At 41.1% G+C, this 24055-nt stretch overlaps 1 protein-coding gene across 1 annotated transcript in view; it reads right to left on the bottom strand.

Annotated features, from left to right (window-relative positions):
- Nucleotides 1-24055, bottom strand: part of MST1R (macrophage stimulating 1 receptor) — a 77658-nt gene that overhangs the window by 39001 nt on the left and 14602 nt on the right. Inside the window, exons 3-5 of the mRNA XM_060240065.1 lie at nucleotides 6299-6481; nucleotides 5533-5658; nucleotides 2909-3079 (exon numbers count right to left, since the gene is read on the bottom strand). Of these exons, the coding sequence (XP_060096048.1) occupies nucleotides 2909-3079; nucleotides 5533-5658; nucleotides 6299-6481 (480 nt within the window). The remainder of the gene's footprint in view (nucleotides 1-2908; nucleotides 3080-5532; nucleotides 5659-6298; nucleotides 6482-24055) is intronic.

Here is a 24055-nt window from a genome sequence, read left to right as displayed (position 1 = left end):
ATGAACAGATGGCAAGGCATCTTGTTTCACCTCAGGGCCTGTATGTGAGCAGTCCTAGCATTTTCCTTGTGGTGGGGTTCCCCCCAATGAGAAGTTCACGGTGAATATTAATGGTTTTCTACAATCCTATGGGATCCCCCAGATATGCAAGGTCCTTTGTCACTGGCTCTCTTGCACTGCTTGTATTACTTATATGAGGCCAGCATTATTAGATATGATAGATTAAGAGCCAAGAGGGTAGAAACAGTAAGGCTTAAAGAAACAGACAGCAGAGTTATAGAAACAACAGAACTCCTAGGGTTGGAAAAAGAGTTACAAGTCTATGCTTTACAACAGTTTTATGTTTAGTGGGTATCCTATGCAGAAGTCTTGATTTCCATCAGGTTAGATCCAAACAAACACAAACTCAAGGTCCTTGAACTTTCTTGAACTATCTCTCTGTGGGTAGTTGGGTATGGAACTCTTAATAAGAACAGATATGTGACTTTTAAAGGTTAAGTGAGATTTTGGGGTTATATTAAGTTGTTTTTCCTAGAGCAATAGGGATATAAGAGTTGGATTAATTGTTAAAAAGGCAGACAGCACAATTATTTTGTAATCTGGCAAATTTGCTTTTAATAAGCTTCTCTGGAGAAACTGTTTATACTGAGATAGATAAATTACTATGTTGTATTTTTTTTAGCTTGTTAAGGATAAAGGTATGAATTTTATGTGCTTATTTTAATGAGGATATTGTTAAACTAACAAATTAGTCTGTGCTTTCAACATGGTTAAGCCAGTTTTGTGTTGAGATTGCTCTGACTTTTTTATACTTATTTGCGTTGAAGAACTGTTTAGACTTGTATTGCAAGTAATAGTTCAGTAAAAAAAATTATAATGAAAGACAAAGATGGTAAAATATATGGAGAACTTCATACTTGCAGGTAGAATGAATTGGGTATTTTATTTGGAGGTAAAATTATAACTGATATATTTGTATTTTTCTTTCTTTCTGTTTTTCCCATTCTGTACATGCCCTTTCCCCCTTTTGTGTATCTTTGCTTCTGCTTCTTCTTTTTGTAGTTAAAATCTATAAAAATTATAAAACATAATCTCCAGGGATGGACTAGTAACTGAGAATGGATAGTGATGAAACATTGTTTTGTTCTCTAGGTGTCTGTATTTTGGATTGATTGTTCATACCCCACTCACCAATCAAGGATCTCAGGATAGTGTTTTGAAGGAGCACCCAGAGTATGAACATTTTGCCAGATTTCTAATAAGGTTGAACAAGTGACCAGATGGAGCAATCTTAAACTACTCTATTCAGAAGTCAGTCCCATTTTATTCAGTGGAGATTAGTTTTAGAGAAGTGTTCTTAGGAGTGCAGTCTGAGTGATTTCTTCCTGATCCCCTGAATGGCATCAAAACTTTTTGCATGCAACTTTGTCACAGCTCTAATCTTCACTCCCAATAAGCCTAAAAGGCAGAACAAGCAGAGGGAGGAAAAGAGAGACTTGCCAGCTTGTTCTTAGGAAGATGAGAGAACTGAACTTGTTTTCAGTTGCCTTTCAGTCCATGAAACACCAGAGGGCAGCTCTCTGACCTTCCCCACAACAGTAACATGGGCCATAACGGGGTGTCACAAGGTAGCCCACAGCTCCACTCAGGATATCTTATGACCTACATTACTGTTTGATTTATGCACCTCTGGCTTCGTCTGTGATGGCATCTCATATGGGAAGCAATTTACAAGGGCTTCCACATGGTCATTGTTTCTTATGCACAACCTCACTCTATGTGGGGCTGCCCCTGAAAACTGTTCAGAAATTTCAACTGATTCAGAATGTTGCTGCCAGGATGTCAACTGGAGTGGGTCATAGGGACCATATCACTCCAGTGTTGACCCATCTTCACTGGCTCCCAGTTTGTTTCTGGCCACAGTTCAAGGTGTTGACCTTTAAAACCATACATTGCTTGAGACCAACATACCTGATTGATAGCCTACTCCCTTTTGAACCTACCGAACTGCTACAGTCAAGAGCCTGCTTCAGGTGCCCCTGCCTTCTGAGATTAGGTGAGTGGCAATTTGGGAGAATGCCTTCAAGGTCCTGGCACCCAAGCTCTGAAACTCTCTCTCAAGGAGGCTCATCTGTCCCCTTTTGTTGCCATCTTCCACCAGCAGGTTAAGACTTCTTTTTTAGTCTAGTATTCCCTCAGTGATCCCTCTTTCCTTTGCTATGTTTTCACTGCTGCTCTGAATGGCATCTATGGCATTATACCCTGCTGAGGTCTCTCCCCTCCCCAGGCTCCATCTCCCCATCTCCAGGAATTTACCAACCCAGAGTTGGCAATCCTAATAATCAACTATCCCCAAGGCAAAAAGATTTAGAATGTATAATACAAAGATGGGTTTCAGTTGCATTAGATTTGCAAAATTTTCATGTGAATGCGCAGAGGGAGCCACCTGTCTAGAATCATAGTGCTAACTACCCCATACTAAACCCAGCTTTGGGGTATATGGGAGACTTTACAAAACAAAGGAAAGCACAAGTCTGAGCTTCACTCAGTAGGACATCCGCCTCATCAGGGTCATTTGAGAGGTTATGCTAGAAGTGCGCATTAAGCAAGAAGTTAAAGAAAACAAAAAGAAACGGAAAGAAAACCTGTGGAAAAGAAAACTGCTAATGTAACATTAAGGTTGTGCAGTTCTAATGAAAAGCATGTATCAGAAAATTCAGGCATTATAATCCCCAAGATGCTCAAGTGCTTTAGGCATTTGACAAGCAGAAATATTAGAACAGACATTAAGATAATCTCAAAGCACCAAATGAAATTTGGCATGGCTGCAGAGAGCAGTAACCACTGTATCCATTTACTGTTTGTTGATCTCACAAATATAGAGATGCTTGAAAGCCTACTTGCGTACATCAGTGAGAACAGGTGGGCAGCTCTCCTTGTTCCATAGTGTCTTGCATTCTTCCTGACGGGTACATGAATTTCCACACCACCCACAATGCATAAATTTCTCTGCTTTCAGACAGCTGAGGCAGGTGAGGAAATGACGACAACCTGGGCCAGTCATGCTCACCTGTGACATCTTCAAGAGAGACACACATATAGAAAGACAATATTATGTCACTACAAAGGGATTCAGGTCCACAACCACTATGCCCTCAGAAACATCATATCACCAGGATGAATTTATCTCTACCTCCTATCAAGATATTAGATATAATGCATGGAGTCCATAATGCACCTGTTATCACACTCTGAGCTCTATTTTCCAGCTGCTTTGCCTGAAAGTGTTTTTTCCAGGACAGACTAGAGTGACTGAATGAACAGCTAGCTGCAAAAATGCCACAGATCTATCCACAATCCGTTTGCCTGAATTTTTGCCTTTAACGAACACGGATGGGCGCACACCGCCTCATGAACAAAAGTTTGTTATGAATTTTGGCCAGTTTGTGGTTTGCAAACTGACATTCATGGCAGGTCAACTGGCATAAACTTTCCACAAACTTTCAAGCCATTTGTGGTGGTTTGTGAATAGATACATTTAGAGACAGACAGTTTCTGCTCAAACAAAATGTTTACCAAACTTCAAATCAACAAAGCAACTTCAAAGCAACAGGGGTGGTGGAATTCTCCAGCTTTGGAAACACCAATAGGTTCCCTATGCATTTGATATGTGAAGCTTGCACTTTTGAACCTGTACCTGACAATTCCCCTAAAAACACTTTTCTGGGGGCACCTTCTTTTGGGGGCTGTAACTCAGACCCCGCAAATCCAATCCTCACCAAACTTGGATGGCAGGTAGAGGAGAGTCAGCATGTGAGGGTGGCATTCTCCCACATCATGAACCTCACAAACCAAACTAATTTAGCAACTAAAAGTTTGTGATGGTTCACGGTTCACGAACTAGGCATGCCATGAACCACGAACAGAATCACATTTTTCTAGTTCATGCTCATCCCCATTAGTGAAACCACTTGAGTCCCAGCCTCATGGGAAACAGGGGAAAGCAAAGTGGAACTAAACATAACAATTTTTTGAATTATAAATATCAATATCTTAGGAAATTCAATATCTTAAGAAACAGAATTACAGACTAGGAATTATAGACTAGGAATCAGACTAGGAATCAGAAGATTTCCTGTGGAAACATAAACATCTAGGAACAGCCAAACTAGCGCTAGTGCATGAATATGGTAAGTAGCTCAATTAAGCCCTTGCAATGCTGAGATTAGAGACATCTGCTACCCTGACATAGCAAATAAGACAGCTCTTTTCACAAGGGATTTTGTGAAATACCACATACCAATTGCCAACCAAAAAAAAGTATGCAGTGTAATTCTCCTGGGTGTGAGAATGCAGGTGAAGAATTAAACGTTGGAACACTCTCCCATTGACAAGCTCCCTTCCTAAAGAAATCTAGCCTATCATACAGAATATCACAGCAATTTCCTTTATTGGCATTATAATAGGTATTACCATAGAGAAAAGTAAGATAAAAGGAAATGCAGAAATGAAGCATACACATAAAAAGAAGTATTTTGATATTTCAATTCCATTCTAAAATAAATAATCATAAAATTGCTTAGTTTACCATGGTACTATGTATAAGTAGAGCTGCTCGGAGGAACTTTTCCACAGTTTCAGTAATATTATTGGCAGTGGTATTTAGCAGAAAAAGTAATGTATGCGTATCAGGTAAATCTGAAATATTACCAAGAATTGGTGATAAAACGTTATGCCATACACTGATGCAGCAACAGCATTCTAATAGCATGTGGGATACTGTTTCGATGGCACCACTTGCACAGGGGCATAATCTATTGAGGAAAGGTGTGCAATTTACTCTTCCCATTAGGATCACTGAGGGGAGGACATTAAGCCTAGAAAGTGAAAAGGTTTTATGTAGAGGAATTCTGAAGTTGGTAAAGGTAACTGGGAGGGTGACCCACAATAGGTAATATCCCATGGTTGAGGGGAGAGCAAGTTTTATTGGCTGCACTGTACAAGTCAGTTAGTTCTGCCTCTAAGAGTTTCTGAAAGTGAAAGGAGAGATTCAAGAGACATACTGAGTGTCTCCAGTTTCCTTCTTATGTTAGCCAGCCAAGATGAATGATTACATTTGGTTAATAGTTGGAAGCAGCAGCTGGAAGGGTCAGAATTATAATGCAAATGCAGCCAATAATTGAATGTCATGAGCCACGCCCTTGTGAACATAAAATTCTAGCCTCATTCATACAGAATATATTTCATCCTGATATATTGGGAGGGGGGAGTTTACACGTAAGAATGTTTTTAAGTATTCAAGTATGCACCCCCCCCCAGGCATTCTGAAGTAGCAATGTTTCAGAAGGCCTCCAATACTAAATTTTCTTTGTTTGTGGATATGTGGTGTTCAGATATTAGAGCACACCAACATCCAGTCTGGATGCACAATCTTTAGAATACTACCATTCTGCAAGCATAAAAGGATCTGTAATCTTCCCTTGAAAGTCTCAGGCAAAGTTCAGTCAGGTTTAAGCATCCCATATACCTCACCTTATTTCCTGTGACAAAGAACAAAGAATCTTTCAGTTTATCGACCTCTCGCAGCACTGGCAATCTCTCCCCCAAGAAGAAGTTGGCCAATGTGATTGTATGAGCAATGGATCTCTGAAGCACCACCTAGGAAGAATAAAAAAGACCCATCAGGAGCTTTTAGTAGAGGAGGAAGAGCTCCAGGGAACTTCCTATCTAGTTAGCAAACATGCTGTTGCTTGCAGGAGAAATGTAACTTGACATGTCCAGGAGCATCGTCAATCAGATCTACAAGATCTTTAGACAGACACATGGTGGTTTTGATTGGGGCATGAAGGACCCATGCTTATCATTCCCATCACTTCAGACCTACTTTCCAGCAACCACAGTATAAATCCAACAGTGATAAGATTCCTTGCACAGCATAAATCTACATTTTCAACCTATAACCATTTTTTTTACTGTTGTGACTTCCTGCAAGAGCCTCATTACAATCCTGCTGCCATTTTTAAGGATACTGAAATCTCCCTATCTGAAATTCCTTAGCCTTCCATAAGACCAGTGCTCAGGGTCTGTTCTGGAGAACTGTGAAAATCAAACCAGTTTGTATTTGTACTATAAGCACTTCCTAAATTTACTGGACTGGCTTTCAGTCATACAGCTTTTAAAATATCACGAAGAGAGTGTCTTTCCTGTTAAGTCACAGCACCAAGACAGATCACCATCTCTGTAGATGAAACACATAACAATATAGCAGAGAACTGCAGCTCTGTACATTGCAACTGACCTGCATAATGCGTCCTTCTGAGGTGCCCAGGTGAGCAACCGTCACATCACCAATTGCAGTAACATAGATGGAGGTCAGAAGCATTGCAGCCATTCGTCCATTGAAGAGGTCCAACCTGTACCTGTCTGTAGTGATCATGGTAGGCTTCTTCCAGCAGCTGGTATCTACCACCGAGGAATTCACCTGGCATGACAAACACATGGAAGTTATGTTATACTGTGGGATATCATATGGAACTTAGAGAGGTTAAATGGCAGAGATCTGATAGGAACACATGCATGTACAGTTTACCAAGGCTAAAACATTTAGGACAGAGATTATTAATCTTCTGTCAAAATAAAACAGGAGTCCAGTGGCACTTTGAAGACTTATCCCAGCAATAACAGCTCACTTCATCAGATGCATTCAAGTGGACATTCATTAGGTTGATGCTTTTATATTCATGGCATAAAGACAGGGAGAGAAAAAGACATTACAAAGAGGGGCCAGTTTAAAACAAGTTCCAAACAAAAGACTTGGGGCTGGGGGCTACCATCATGTATATTTCAACCCTTTTGAACATCTGTTAGTTTAGCTATACTCATAACTTCCTATTGCATATGATTAATTTGCATTAGATTTTATGTTTTAGCCGCCCTGAGCCTGTTAGGGGAGGGCGGGATATAAATCTGATAAAATAAATAAATAAATGTTAATCCTGCTTTGCTTGTCTTTCAATAGTTGGAAGTGGCTCTCATCTAATTTGAGTAAATATATTACTCTTTTGATTGGGCATTTTGTTAAACCACCCTCTCTTGGTTAATCTTTAAGATGTACTGAACTCCTGTTTTCTTTTGCTTCTACAGACAAACATGGCTCTTCATCTGGAATAACATGCAGGCAGAGTTTTCCTTTAGCCTTTTGCTGGATCCTGGGGGGTGGGGGGAGAACTGTAACTGTAGATGCAAGAACATCTACCTATCATCATTATAAAATTACCCATCATCAACATGTTCCTTTCCTGTAGTGTTCACCTACACAATACTACTATAATTAATATCCCCACAACAGAAATTTCTCATATCCTTGCAACAGAAGCTTTGTGCCTGTTATCTATGCAACACGTAATGACTGAGCAATGAGATTCTACATTATTTTTGGCTAAAGTCACAGCAACCATCTCAATGAGAAAGAAACTTCATTCACAGCACCTCTCTAGCAGAATGTACTGCTATATTCCACCCTGTAGGCTTGAGAAGTGCCACTTATGGTACCCAAGTGATATTTTGTTCCAATATTTGCAGTTCAGCTCACACACAAATGTTAGTATTCGCATTTGCCCTTGGATTATAGCATACACAACAACCAAATGCTTCTGGAATAGACAGTACAGTTTTGTCAGAGCCTGCAAAGTTTTAAGAAGTTGTTACAGAAGAGAGGTCAATTACCATAAACAGTCTTAAGGACAGAACAAAGTTTGAGTCCAGTGGTACCTTTAAGACCAACAAAGTTTTATCCAAGGTATAAGCTTTTGTGTGCTTATACTTCCTTAGATACAGTGAATCAGAATTTCCTCAACCATTACATAAAGGAAGAGAGCGGGTTTGGGGGGTGCGGATTGGTTGTCAGGAAATACCGGTTACAGCCAATATGCATAAGTACTGGGTAATTATAGCTGAGATTGAATTAAGGTGGTTGGTAAAATCTGTGAATGGTAGTAAATCAGCATACAAATACAAGAGTTAACAAAGAGATATGAGAAATAAATAAACACATGCCAAGTCTCTCACTTCTCCCTTATACCCAGAATTGAACTTTGTCTTAAAGGTGCCACCGGACCCAAACTTTGTTCTGCTGCTTCAGACCAACACAGCTACCCACCTGAATCCGCTTTAAGGATTCTAAAATTATGCAAGATAGATCAAGATGGGTAGCCATGTTAGTCTGCACCAATAGCAAAGAGTCCAGTAGCATCTTAAAGATTAACAAAATCTGTGGCAAGGTATAAGCTCACTTCTTCAGATACAGCTAGAATGCGAGTCCATCTGTTCTTATATTTTGGAGAGTGGAGTGTTTCAGATGCTGAATGACAACAGCAGCAGGTATGATTGGATTAGGTGTGATACACAGGGGGGTAAGCAAGCATGGAGAAACCAGCATTGATAATGAGAAAGGAAACTTAGATTTTGATTCTGTCCAGAAGGATGCACTGTTTTGAGCATCATTATCTGTTGCAATTCAGAAGTCTCTTTGTAATCTCCCTTTGAAATTCCTTCGTAACAGAACTGCTGCTCTTAGGTCAGAAACTTACTCTTAGGTCAGAAACTTAATGTTCTGGAGGGTTAAAATGGTTTTTCAATGTTGTGGTTTCTGATGTCAATATGCCCATTAATTCTTTGTTGAAGGGACTGGCATTGTTTGTCCAATGTAGAGAGTGGAAGGGCAACGCTGACACATGATGGCATAAATCACATTAGAGGATGAAAAGGAGTATGGACCTAAGATGGTATGGCTGATGTTGCAGGGTCCTTTAATGGTGTTGCTAGGATCTATATGAGGCAACGAAAAGAACACTGAGTACAATAATAGTTTCCAAATTTGATTAAACATATATTCAATTCAGTTCTCAAATTCTTATATCAATTAGTAAAGCATTTATACAATACATAGACAAAATTAATTAACAAATTTCAGACACAAATTTCCCACCAGTACAATCCTCAGCCAGTGTATATCCTTCTCTCATAATTTCCTTTTAACCAGCACCCCCCCGCCCAATAAATTAAAGTCCATTCATGTGAATCCACAGTGCTTCTACACTTTTCTAATAGGGGGATGAAGAACAAGAGGATGAAGCATATAATATCTATTCAGCCTTCACAAAAGACACCCATTCCAGATATTCCAAGGCATTTCAAATTTTCCTCAGTTTTCAGGCTGTAAAATGGAACCTAATTTCAATAGCTTCATTCATAGACATACAGTTCATAGCTTTCACAGTTGAATGTACTGGTGGGAAATTTGTGTCTGAAATTTGTTAATGAATTTTGTCTATATATTGTATAACCACTTTACTAATTGATATAAAAATTTCAGAAATGAATTGAATATATGTTTAATCAAATTTGGAAATATTATTGTACTCAGTAGTCTTTTCATTGCCTAGTATTAACACTGAGATCCCTTCATAGTTTGGTTTCTACTGTTTTAGGATCTATATGAGAGCAAAGTTGGTTTGTTGCAGGCCTTAGTACCAAAGTCCATGCTACTGTTAAGTAGTTTACTATTGTGGCTGAGACGTTTTCTAAAGTTATGCAAGACACTCTTGTGAAATGGAAAAGGGCATCTGGAGTTTAAATTTGCTCACAATTAGATTAATGAGATTCCCAGTCTTAGAAGCAGGGACCAAGCAAAGGGCACTAAACAACTAATATCAACGGCAGAAAGAGAGAAAGGTTTGATCATTCACAGGGGTGGAAAAAGAACAAAGAAATGAGGCCTATATCATTATATATGTTTAGACAATTTCTTTTGTTAAAGGGGCAAATGGAATATCATTGTTGTGGAAAAACAGAACTTGCTAGAGTACCACCTGAAGACCTAATATGTAGGCAGGGTTGTTTTGACCAATTGTGAATGAAAGTCCTTTCACTGTAAGAGCTGCCATTCACTATTTTCTCCACTATGAGAGCAAATGATAGGACACATTCCCCTCTATAATGTTTAGATTCATCTATGTCTTGCACTCAAAATATAGCTGCATTCCTTGCAAAAACATAGAAAAGACAAAATTTGTCTCCCGGGTGGCTCACATAAAAACCATTACTCATTGGAATATGCCAAGGCACTCATATAAAGAAACAGTCTGTTTCAGGAGGAAATTCTAAACATATTCATTAAGCTAATAGCTGAACTCTCGATGAATCTAGATTAATAAGAGTGAATCATCTCACAGCAAGCCTGTTAACCCTATATCACCCTGTGTGAAAATTCTAACAAGGCTACCCTAGTATATGATTATGGGCTGGAGTGTTTTGTGAAAGCCTGTGTTTGCATGAATGATTTTCTCCAAGGGTAATAAGTACTCTCAGTTAGTCCATTCCACATAGACATCCTAGGGTCCCTATTAGGAAAACCATAACACTTAAGCCAGTTAAGATTTGTCATATAGTTTCAGTGCTCTGCTGACTCAAGGCCTCACCTTTCTTTCCAGCTTCTGGAATGTACTCTCTGTGGGAATTCCCTTGGTGTGCTCCGAGTCCACGCGCACCTTGTAAACCTTTCTCTGTCCTCCTGTTATTACTCATTGAGTTAAAACTTAACTGTAAATCTAAGTTCAGAAACCTCTTTCTTCTTTCAATCTGTTCAAAAATGATAGGGGTGGTCAGATGTCTGTTCTGGAAATTAAACAATCAGCAAGTTGAGGCAGGAGAAAGTGCCTTCAACTGACAGGGATACTAGTAGCAACAGTGCTAAAGGAGATGAAGAGGAAGGTGTGCCTGCTGAATTAAATTATGGTGATTTACAGCAAGGGGAGAAGCTTCCCTGACAAGAGATCATTTATGTACAGTACTCCAAGGATCACACTGTTCCCTCCTTCAAAAAACCTGTCCATTCACTCCTATCTCCTGAGGCTGTCTCTTAATCAGTTACCATTCAATGACCGGATATGAATTCTTGCTCATGACTATTATATTTTCTCAAAATGTTGGTGGTTTTGTAAAAAAAAAAAAACCCAAGTAAATAAGATAGATCCAACAATTATGTGCAATAAGCTTTCCTGCGCTTGTGTGTTCTGGCAGCCACTTTCAACTTCCATAAAAATAATTCCCAGCTCAAAGGGCACATGAAGAGGAAAAACTATCTGTTTCTGACCACAATTCAAAGTGCTGGTTCTTACCTTTAAGGCTTGAAACAACTTGAAGAAACAGTACTTGAAGGGCCATCTCCTCCCTCTAGTCAGCTTATCAGCTAAGGTCTTCCTCACAAGCCCTGCTTGCTGTGTCTCTGCCTTCAGAGGTGAGGCAGATGGTAATCAGAGACTGGGCATTTTCTGCAGTGGAACCTCACTTCTGGAATTAACTGAAGGCTTGCCAGGAATTTACATTAATCTCTTTCGGGCTTTAAAGGTTAACACCTACACCTTGAATTGGATCTGGAGACTAATTGGCAGCCAGTCAGCTGCCACAGAATTGTAGTAGTATGAGCTGACCATGATGTTCCAGTCTGAAACCTGGTAGCTGCCTTCTGGACCAGCTGTAGTTTCCAAAGTGTTTTCAAGGTTAGGCCTACATAGAGCAAATTGCAGTAGTCCAATCTGGAAGTGACCATTGCATGAATCAATATGACACGGCCTGACCCCAACAAATAAGGAGCCAGTTGGTGCTGGCATAGATGCTTGGGGCTCTTTAGCTTGGAGAAAGGTCGACTGCAGGGTGACATGATAGAGGTTTACAAGATAATGCATGGGATGCAGAAAGCAGAGAAAGAAGTACTTTTCTCCCTTTCTCACAATACAAGAACCCGTGGGCATTCAATGAAATTGCTGAGCAGTCAGATTAAAACGGATAAAAGGAAGTACTTCTTCACCCAAAAGGTGATTAACATGTGGAATTCACTGCTGCAGGAGGTGGTGGCGGCTACAAGCATAGACAGCTTCAAGAGGGGGTTAGATAAAAATATGGACCAGAGGTCCATCAGTGGCTATTAGCCACAGTGTGTGTGTGTGTGTGTGTGTATAATTTTTGGCCACTGTGTGACACAGAGTGTTGGACTGGATGGGCCATTGGCCTGATCCAACATGGCTTCTCTTATGTTCTTATGTTAAGAAACCACACCCTGAGGCTCTTTACAGAGTCTAGAGCTGTCATCTGGACACCATCAAGTCTCAGGAGTGACCCGCCAGCTAGCATCTCACTCTTTCCCAGCCACATGCCCTCCATCTTGGATGGATTCAGCTTCAGCCAGCTCTCATTTAACAACTGGACTGCTACATCCTGACACAGGGATAGTGCTGAGAGGCCTGCTGCCGCTGCTTATCCAGCTGGAGGAAGAGCTGAGTGTCATAAGCATACTGATTGCACCCAACTCCAAACCTCCTGACAATCTTGACAAGAAGATATATTATATATATCTGAAAGAGGATCAAACCTTGTGGGACCCCACAATTAAAGTCTCATCAGGAAATCCTGTCCCCCAATAGCAACCCTCTGAGAGTGTCCCTGGAGGAATGAGAAAAAACTAAGGGAGGCAAGGCAGTTGAAAAGGATCAAATAGGCAATTGGATTGAAGGCTACTGCTATATCCAGAAGGATCAACAGAGCCAGCATGCCTTTATCCAGTTGTAAGCGGAGATCGTCAACCAGTGTGACAGTGCTGTCTTGGTCCCAAAGCCAGGCCTGAAGCCTGACTGAAAAAGGTCCAGGGCAGATGTCTCATCTAAAAACTGAAGCTGCTTGGCCACTGCACTCAATTACCTTCCCCAGAAAAGGTAGATTAGACACTGGGCTGTAATTGGCCAGCTCCTTTTTATCTAAGGGTTTCTTTAGCAAAGGTCTAATAATTGCCTCCTTAAGGGAACTGGGGAAACGGCCCTGTGAGAGAGACAAATTAATAATTTGTCACCCCAAATTTTACTCTGAAACATATGGGATACCTATAAAATAACTAAGCCTTGGCAAGAATTAGGGCTTTTTTGGAGCAAGAACACACAGGAACACAATTCTGGCTGGCTTGGTCTCAGGGGGTATGGCCCAATATGCAAATGAGTTCCTGCTGGGATATTTCTACCAAAAAAAGCCCTGGCAAGAATTAATCTCTCTTATGGTCACTGTCACTAAATTTGGAACATCTGTTAAATGGAGATCAGCAACTCAACCTTCTATTCACTTGGAAATATTTTTTTATTGGATAAACTCACTGAACCTAGATACTTTTACTCAGGCAAGAAGGTCGATTCATCCCTGCTCTGTAAATGGAGAGCTTTTTTGCTTTGGAATTCTGGATTGCCTCCCCATTTTATAAATATTCCTCAAAAGGAGTAACTCTCACTTTTGGACATTAATCTTTTTTTTCCTTTTTCGCCATTTGAAACTTTTCTTTTAAATACCCATAGTGTGCATTTGCTATTTAGCAATCCTCTGGTTGATTATTACTTTAGAGGTTCAAAGGCTTGATTTTTCTCTTTGCTGTACTTAAATAATTTTTTGATAGATGTGGAGTTATGATTATAATTGTTTTTTCTGGGGGGGGTTCACTTCTTTGTATGCATATTTATCAGAGATTTGTTTCGTTTTTATTGATAGGTATGTTAATAATACTGAATTTGGGAAATTTTAAATAAAAGTTTAAAATTAAAAAAAAATCCGTCTCAAAAAGCCACTTGCCACTTCATGGCATGATTTTACCAAGAACGAGGGATAAGGATCCAAGGAGCAGGTAGTTGGCTTCACAGCTGTCAAGATCCTATCAATATCCACAAGAGTGAGCAAGCCAAAAGAGTTCAACCCACCCCCACCATATCCATTTATTCCAACTCTGATTCCTCATGTTTATTCAATTTTTAATGTATAAGAGGTTCTGTCCTCTTATCCCATTACTACAACTATTACTCAGGAGTCCTTGGTGAGTTATCTTGTCAAAAATTCTGGGCTTCTCAAAATATCATATGGGCTAGTATAGAAAAGAGACAATTAAATATTGTAACCATATGTTATTAATAAATTGTTAAAACAAAAAAATTCTGGGCTTCTCAAGTAGGGCAGGGTCACGTGGTACTGGCAATGAAGATGCCTGAATTAGGATGATCTGGGACCAAGGTTCCATGACAATAAAGAGGCATTGTCTTCAACATCTACTCTTGTCCTTATTGGGTTTGCCAAGTCAGACAGCACCCCACTGTGCACCATGGAGTTCATATCACTTCCAAGTATGCAATTCATTTTGTACATGCTCCCCACTCTGGATAAGTCCTTGACTGCCTCCCAGCTTCACTGAATCACTGCCTTACGTATCTAGCCCAGTAAGTATTCTCACTCTTCCACCATGGCCTTCTGTCCCTCCAGCTGTTGGTCCCAATTTGTCCTCAGTCCTACCAGGCCTTCTTCCAGTTGCACACCTGTGCCCACCAGTGGGCATCTGTGACCATATCCTTCCTCTAGGATGCCTGCCTGCACCAGTGTCAGACTTTGCCTTGTGTCCACCATGTCTCACTGTCAAGGTCTGGCCTCTCAGCCCCCCTCCCCAGTCAGCTCCTGTCCTCTTGGATGGCCACACATTGGCCGAGGTCAGACGCACATAAACTGACGAGATGGGCATGGATGAAAGCCAGATGCATGTCGGATTTTATGTGGTTGTCCAAACATCAGCATCTGGCAATGGTCGTTGGCTCATTCGTGTCCCAAACTGCCACGACTGAGATGCAGACTTTTTTGATAGTACATTAAATCCAGAATAAGAATGCTTCCGACGACTCCCGCACGTACTTTCTATGTTTGAATGCTCCATTGTAGCCGACTCATCGCAAGCACACATCCGCTTCCCTACAAGAGCCCACTCCAAATGATATCATTGCGCCAGCAATTGTTGACTCAGCCTTCCAACCTTCTGAGGTCGGTAAAATATGTACCCAGCTTGCTGGGGGGGAAGTGTAATGACTGGGGAAGGAAATGGCAAACCACCCCGTAAAAGGTCTGCCGTGAAAATTTGTGAAAGCAGCATCACCCCAGAGTCGAAAACGACTGGTGCTTGCACAGGGGACCTTTCCAAAATGGGGCGGGAGGCAGATCACCCACCTTTGCTGTCTCCCTGCCAGGGGAGGAAGATGACCCACCTTTGCCGTCTCCCCGCCAGGCAGAGAGACAGCAAAGAGAGTTGCCATGCTCCCCCCCCCATTTAAACACCATGGTGGTGTGTTTAAATGGGGGGGGAGAAGATCACCCACCTTTGCTGTCTCCCCGCCAGTTGGAGAGACAGCAAAGAGAGTTGTTGAGCTCCCCCCCCCCATTTAACACCTCGGCGGGGTGTTTAAATAGGGGGGAGGAAAATCACCCACCTTTGCTGTCTCCCTGCCAGGCGGAGAGACAGCAAAGAGAACTCCTGGGCTTCCCCTTCCTTTCCAGGTGTTTAAAGGGGGGGGGCAGATCACCCACCTTTTCTGGCACCTTAAAAAAAAAAAGCCAAGCACGATATCCCACGGTACTGCGCTTGCGCGAGTGTGGAATGCCATCTCAAAAAATGAGGTCCGGTTGAGACCTCTGATCAACCAACGATGGGACCAACACTGCTTAGAACTGAAGGATGGAGGGATGTCTAATCAGGAAATTCGTTGTAAAAAAGCTGCGGGGTATAATAGCGACGGGCCAAGTATTGGAAATCCCCCAAAATACCCGATAAGAATGAATTCCTATTTAAACTCTTAGAAGCTGCCGAATTGGCTGTATTAACAACAAGACTAAGAGGGGGTGACCTACAGATGTGTAAAAAAACCTGGGATCCACTTTACTCATGGCTTAATGGAACGGGTTTCGATATGAGGAATTTGAAATTTAGTTATGATTAGGCCCCTCCAGCTCAGGGGGATGGTGGTGTGGGGTTAGTGTTCTGTATATATGTATGTTTATGTACTTATTTTCAATTTTCTTTATCTGATGAGTATAAGATATAATGTTTGTTTTATTGTATGTACGTTCTACGTTGTTTGTTTAATAAATCTTTTGTATAAGGAAAAAAAAATAGCGATGGGTTAGGGATGGATTTAATGGTGAGTGTGACTGTGGTCATTGACATGTTTGTTAACTTTCTTAAAGAACTGCAATGCAAAAAGTTGGTGAGACAGCACTTCCCCTGAGCAGACCAGTCCTTTATGTACCTAATGATTCTATCTTCAATTACAGTTTCTACTAATTTGTCTGGAGTAGAACCTAGGCAAACTGGTTCCCCTCAGGATATCTTTTTAAAAATCAGGTGTAAAAATTGCTACTATCCAGTCTTCTGGATTGGTGGCTAGTTTTAGAGACAAGTTATATACTGGTTAATAAATCAATAATCTCACATTTGTGTACCTTAAGAACCCTTGGTATAAATCATCAGGACCTGGCAACTTACTGGTTAAATCAGGTGTAACAATTGCTACTATCCAGTGTAACAATTGCTACTATCCAGTCTTCTGGACGAATTACATATACTGGTTAGTAAATCAATAATCTCACATTTGAGTTCCCTAAGAACTCCATCAGGACCTGGCAGATCTTTGGTTTTTAATTTCCCCAGATTTCCTGTTCTAGCTAAATTTAAATAAATGCTTATTGTTTACTTTGATGCTTTTAACAATCTATGACTCAGATACTTTTTGCATGCCTAATTATTAACTTAACCTTCTTTTGTGAGACCCTGTGCTCCCTTCTGTTCAGTTAGTTATGGCAATCATTTCACTTTTTGACTTTTATGGCTTCCTGAATGTGTTGTTAAACATGTAGGCATCCTTTCAGACTCAGCAGTACCTTCCCTGCATTTTATCTGAGTTTCAATAAATGAAGTTTTAAATAACTTCCAAGCATTCTGTAGGAATTTGACTCTCTTGTTTCCTTTTAACTAGTCCTCTAATTTTGTAATGTTCTTCTGAAATCAAATGTTACTGTTTGGTCATTAGGGGTAACTTTTCATTCACATGCATGCTGATCTTAACAGCACTGTGGTACCTATTCCCAACCAGTGACCAACCTCTACTTCTCACACTAGTTTTTGATCTCCTCTGAAAATAAAGTTTAAGATCACTGCCCCTCTGGTTGGGACAATGACCACCTGTTCCAGTCTGTCATTTACAATGTCTAGGAAACTAATTTATATAACATGACTCAAGCATATATTCACCCAATCAATGAGAGGGTAGTTCAAGTCACCCAATATCACAACGTTATGTGCTTCAGTCACCTCTCTTATTTCCTTCTCTATCTAAAGATTTGCCTCAAGGGTTTGATCAGGTAGGTGCATTCTTAGAGCCCAGTATCTCCACAATACCACTTCTGTTGTGGAATTCATTTCCCTAATGTTTTCTAATGTATTTGACTGTGCCCTCTTGGATATATAACACACCTCCCTGTCCTGCCTATAGAGCTTATAACAGGGGTGCCCAAACTTGCTCAATATAAGGGTCACATAGAATAAACATCAGATGTTTAAGAGCTGCAAGATATCAGCAAATATTACACACATTTTTGTTAAAAACTGTGTTCAAGTCACTCCATCCATCCAGCAGGAAGGGCAGGAATCTTGAGTGCACACCCAGCTGGACTTGGCGGTGTGGCTGGCAGCATCTCTCCCCTATGTGCTCATTTTTGTTCCTTGACTCTTGCACCCTCTTTCCCTGCTCTAGGTCTCTGGATGACCTCTGTGGTGGAGAAGAGCCTGCAAGCCTGCCTATTTCCCCCTCCTTCACCAGTTCATACTTGGTGGAAATAGTTACCTACCTATGGGTCAGCACTCAGAGGCTGATTGAGGTCCTGATGCTAAGCATGTTTACTTGAGAGTAAGCCTGAATTAAGTTCCTCGGCCTTCAGGAGCCACACAATATATATGAAAGTGCTGCATGTGGCTCCCGAGCTGCAGCTTGGCCACCTAGGGATGACTGTATCCCATTGATTTTCTCCATTCTACCATGTTTCTGAGACATCCACTGTATCTAAATTGCCATTTACCATTTACTAAATTGCCAGTTACCATCACCATCATTCACCATCCAGCTTCCACTTCTTGACTTGGAGGCTTCTATCATGGGCATATAGACACTTATAATGGGTTTCCACTCCAACAACCTTCATCTCTGTGGGCCCTCTTTTCCCCACAAATGGCCCTCCTTTGCCATCCTACTTTTACTCCCAAATTCTCCTGTGCTTCTACCAATACTACCCTAGTTAGCATAACAAAGCGGTGTTTAGAGGTATATGAGTGGGATTCTTCTAGACAGTCTTCAGTAACCAACCAACCCAAAAATCATGGATATAAAATAACTTTAGTAACTATGGATGAACTTAGAAAGCATAGATAACAATCAACAGACATGCAGACATTAGGCATAACACTACAAAAAACAGAAAAGGCATTTTGCTAGCTAACCTTTATTTATAATCTCAACACCTTTCCAGAAAGTTCAAGACAAAGACACAGACTCTTAGATCTTGCCCCCCTCCCACCCCGCAGTTTCAAAGTCTTGACATGACTGACAGGATCTGTGCCCTATTCTCCAAGGTCTTGATTCAGAAGTACAATCCAGGCTAATATTTCTGGACTTTACTGTAGACTGGGAGTTCTTTTCTGGAGTTGGCTAGAATTTAGGGTACCAATTCAAAGTTTCCCTCCAAGCAGATTCTTGACCAATCATTTCAAAAGTGTTTATTAAAGCAATTTAAAGTGCTAAGGAAAAAGTACAGTAATAATCCATTAGCACCACCTGACAGCACAAATGGTAAACTTTACTATAAGATCCAGTTTCCTTCCACAGCTCAATCACCCTATACTTGCCCCGCCTGTAACTTAAGATCTAATTGCTCCATTCCAGCAGATAGGCTTATATTATTCTAAAAGCACATTTATCCTTTCCTAATGAATGAAAGATTTTCTTTCACAGAACCATGCTGATTCTCCCTTAGGAGGACTAAGTTCCTTAGACTACAGTTCCCCTGGAGAAAATGGATGCTTTGGAGGGTGAACTGTATGGCGCTGTATCCCTCTGAAGACTCTGTCATCACCAACCTTCACACACAAATCTCCAGGAGTTTCACAACTTAGATTTGACAACCCTACCCAATCCACTGCCGGTGGCCAAGAGGGAACCTGACAACCTTCTGCTGTGGTCCCTCCTCTTCTCTCAGCTCCCCCTTTTATGTCCCATAAACAAAATTCACCCTCCCCCCCATTTTTTTTTTTGGCTCCACAGACTTTATTGTGCAACAGTGCAAATGTAGTTTCCATTTTATTGAGAATCCTAAACAAGGGCCTCTGGAAGCATGGTTATGGGAGCTAAAGCAAGGAAAGTGGCACAGACATGAGTGAGACCTTTTTAAATGCACATCTTCCTAACTGGGAAGCTTACTAATGCACTCCTTTCAGAAAGAAAACTAGGTTTGAGACAGAATGTACAGAGGATGGGGGAAGCAAAAGCAGAGAAAAGTCTCCAGGTGGATGCAGCCCTTGTTAGTTTCATCTACATCTACATGCCTGTGGCTAGTTTATACAAACAAACTGTTCCCAAATGCAGCTTAATCAGGGAAGCAGCAGAAGATTCAAATTCATACAAGGTCAAGGTTCACCCGAGCTCACATAATATATTGAATACCATGTGAATCCACTGACTCACAGCAGCCACAAGACAACTGTAGGGTCAAGCTGGAGTTACAGGGTGCTTTGACACACCCAAGTGGAAGATTGCAGTGGATCACTGTTTCATGGAGCTGCCATATTAGTCAACCAACCATGGTTGCCACCTCAAGATAAGAAACAGCAGCAATTGAAAGTTTTAACAAGAGGAAGGTCAGTGGAGGAACATAAGGAGCGTGCACCCCTTGCTAAGTCCTTCCTTTTGAAAAGAAGGCTGTGAAGAGTAATTTCCATTACCATGTCACAACAGTCTGATTCAGTCAGTCTGATCCTGCATTGATACTTTGTGGTGAGCTGTTTGGCAAGACTGTGGCTGGTGAAGGGATGAGTGAAGAAATATTAGGCATGTCCCAACAAGCACAGAACCTGTAGCAATGTCCTGAGCAGGGGTAATTTTGTAGAAAAAGAGGCACAAGAGCGCATTAGTATAATTTATTTGCATATGCCACACCCCATGACATCAGGGGTGTGGTATATGCAAATGAGTTATGCTAATGAGAGAATCAGAGAGAAAGAAAGAAAGCAAATAGATGGGGAAGGAAGGAACCGCTGGGTAAGAGAAGCTGGGGCCAGAATCTCTGTGCAGCAGGGAGGTCTCTCCTTGCTGCACAGAGACCCTGCTTACAGGTTTCTCTTGCTGGACAGTTTAAGCTGGATCTGCGTGCAGCGGAGAGGTGTCTCCCCACTCCATGCAGACCCCACCTGGAAGCGTCTCTTCCCAGGAAGAGAAGCTAGCCCCACACCAGCTGCATTGCCTGGGAGAAGCTGGGCAATGTGGCCAGTGCAGGGCCAGCTTCTCTTCTGGAGCACCGCTCCAGGAAGCATTGCCTCTAAATGAAGTCTGGTCCTGAGAAATGGACAATTTGCCTTAGCTTGGATGAGTCAAGGATTTAAAGATGCCAGAGCACACATTGAGTCATGTCATGCTTATTGGACAGTAGTGCACAGATGCTAAAGTTTATTCTTGTTCATGATAAACTGGAGCACAGACTAGTTAATTGACTTTGCTGAGGCACTCATGTGTTCTTAATTCATTCTCAGTACTAAAGAAAGGTATTAAACTATAGACACTTATTAAATACTTTCTTTATCCCCACTTGTACAATAATGTTAATATTGCTGCAAACCTTCACACCAGAAGATTCCTCAGCACTTCACATCTTGTAATCAGCTCTGTCAAGGGCATCCACCATGGCCAGGCTAACAGCTTATTAAAATGTCTATTATAGCAGGCTTTCTATTCTGGAAGTAATTAACAACACAGGATCAGCTAACAGCACACATTCTGAAATGCAGCAGAACAGAAAATTTTGATAGAATGCATTGCTGATTAGCAAGGTTACAGGAAATGGGAAAGGAGTTTACATGTGCCAGGTTATTATTGAGTAGTAATCTGCTGCTGAATATTGAGTAGTAATCTGCTGCTGAAGCATACCTTTCTCTCAGTAAGAACTAAGCCACCCGTGTCAGAAAAGGAGGGCAGGTATTGCCCTCACTGAAATAATTACAAGTATAACACATTGGCCCTGGAAATCTCAACAACTGCAATTTAAGGATTTTTTTCCCCTTGTAGTTTCTTGGTTGCTTATCTCTTTCTTGATTGCTCAAAACTGTAACATCAGGAAAATAGGATAGCGTATTGTAGGTTGGCTTTTATATGTATGGAAAGACTAACTGTATACCTCATTTAAATTTATACCCCCCCCCCACTCTGCAACAAGATCCATTTCAACTAGATGAATAATATCAAAGTTAATCTGCCTTACTATGGTTTACCATCACAAAAAAGAGCAAAATTATTATTAAGATAACTATGCTGGAATGAGACCATCCAAATGGAAACCAAAGCAGTCAGAATCCTGAAAAGGTTCAGTTTTGGAACACATGTAGTTTGTGCATACGCCTTGCCCCGACCAGGCTAGCCCAATCATGACAGATCTCAGAAGCTAAGCAGGGTCAGCCTTGGCTAGTATTTGGGTGGAGACCTCCAAAGAATACCAGGGGCATGATGTAGAGGCAGGCAATGGCATACTACCTCTGATTGTCTCTTGCCCTGAAACCTCTATGGGGTCACCAGTCAGCTGTGACTTGACAGCAAAAAATAAAACAAAACAAAAAAACACCTTAAAGCAACAGAACAGAATACATATGTACTTATTAGGGTTGCCAACTCCAGCTTTGGAAATTCCTGGATATGTAGGGGTAAATTCTGGAGATGAGCCTCAGCAGCATATGATGCCATAGATAGAGTCTACTGTCCAAAGAAGCCACTTTCTCCAGATAAACTCATCTCTGTCGTTTGGAGATCAATGGTAACGGCTGGAAATCTCCAGGCCTGGAGGTTGGCAACTCTGATACTGACGTACAGAATAAGAAACCACACAAGGCTCCCATCCCTGTGAGAAAATGTACCATGAATATCACACACAAATATAAAAAGAAGTGAACACCACAGCCACTTATATGACTGTTATATTGACTTAGAGAGCAAACATGTTTGTTAATCAGTTCAAAGAAAGCAGAGAACTGACTGTGCCTGAGTCATGCTTTCAGCAGGGATAGAGCAATCAAGACTTTGCTCTTTTTATTTCCTAGACATTAGTAGAAGGCTATGCAAAAGCTAACAGCCAATTCTACACTTTTTAAAAAACTGTATGTGAACATTCTTTACTCATAACTCCTCCCCCATACATTCCTCTATAATCAGGGGTATCAAACTCATTTGTTATAAGGGCCAGATCTGACATAAATGAGACCTTGTCGGGCCGGGCCATGTCTGGTTGGGTTATGTGTGTTTCTATTTAATATCAGGTAGCAGAGATAGAAACCTTATAAAGGACACAGACAAATATAAAGATTTTTTTAAACTTAAAACATGCTTACAACATTACCACTTGTTGGTCTTAAAGGTGCTTTCTTTGTATTTCTCCTATGGGATCCAGGGAACTGGGCAAAGGAAGCTCTGGGTTTTTCCTTCCTTCCCCAGGGGACCAGGAGGGAGAAGAGCCTCAGCCAACAGAAGTAAGAGAGGCTTAGTTCAGTAACTCGGCTGTGCAATTGAGAGAGCCAGGCAAAGCAAGATATGCCTCCCCCCTTTTCTCCCCAAGGGAGGAGCCTCAGCCAATGGAGAAAATAGAGGCTTTGCTCCACAGCTCCTGTGTGAAGCAAGCTGTGATGCAGAAGGGAACAAGAGAAAGGGAGAAGGAAGCAGATGACAGCCAGTTGCTCAGGGGCCTGATAGGAGCCCTCCAGGGGCCTGTTCTATAAAATTCTGCAATGAGGATTTCTGTGGGAAGAAAATATGAAGTATATAGACCAGGGGTGGCCAACGATCGCTCTCCAGATGTTTTTGCCTACAACTCCCATCAGCCCCAGCTAGCATGGCTGATGGCTGGGGATGATGGGAGTTGTAGGCAAAAAAACATCTGGAGAGCTACCGTTGGCCATCCCTGATATAGACACATATCTACCCCTGTCATACTTAAAGATACTGTTGCTGCTCTGGGATAGGCTGGATAACACAGTGAAGATAAACCTAGGATGCCCCCCAAACTTTAACTATATTGGCCCATACAGAAAAAGAATTAATAGATTTCTTTCCTCTGAGATACTCAAGCACACTAAGAATCCTGACGGTTACCGTTTGGGCTTCCCAGTTCTCTACAGCTGAGAATATCAATGAATTTCCTTGAATCCCACCTTCGGAGTGGATTGCAATAACATCTATATGGCTAAAATACAGTCTTTTGATAAAAATGTAATTCCTACTGTGAAATGTTTGACTTATGCCCTTAAAAAAAAAGGCCATCACAGCAAATCTGACTAAACCTGAAAAGACTTAAAGGTTTAAGTTCTTTGAATATCAGCTATGATTCCCCTCTTCCACCACCTCCCTTTACAAGTGACCAACCAGTAAAAGGCCAGAAACCTTCATGATTTTAAATGGAAAACTAGAGAGTAAAAATTTAAAAAAGTTTTTTTTTAAAAAAAGGCACAAGCTGTTATTACAGACTCCAGCCAAGATTACACATCAAAAAGAAACATTTTGTTTGGACCCCTCTGTCCTGACTCAAAGTAGCTGCTAGAATTCTAGTTTCAACTTTTCCACAACATGGGGAGAAAGAACAACAGAGAACTAGCAGCACTTTAGAAAATAAAGATTACTGTAAAACAATTTTGAAGAGGTTTATAATAATGATCACCTACACTGGCTCATGCCAATGCATATTCTTCCCACTGACCCTATGTCTTTGCTTCCATCCCCACCCTCTGTTACCATTAACTGTACATTCCTGAGGCAGGTTCCAGTTTCCTCATACTTTATAAAGTATTACACACACTGATGTCATTACATAAATAAATAATTTCTCAGAAACAGCATAAACAGGCTAGAGCAGGGGTGTCAAA

This window comes from Heteronotia binoei, chromosome 5 (genome assembly GCF_032191835.1).
Source record: "Heteronotia binoei isolate CCM8104 ecotype False Entrance Well chromosome 5, APGP_CSIRO_Hbin_v1, whole genome shotgun sequence".
Lineage (NCBI taxonomy): Eukaryota > Metazoa > Chordata > Lepidosauria > Squamata > Gekkonidae > Heteronotia > Heteronotia binoei.
Note: the sequence above shows the minus strand (reverse complement) of the source record. Positions and strands in the feature narration are given on the sequence as shown.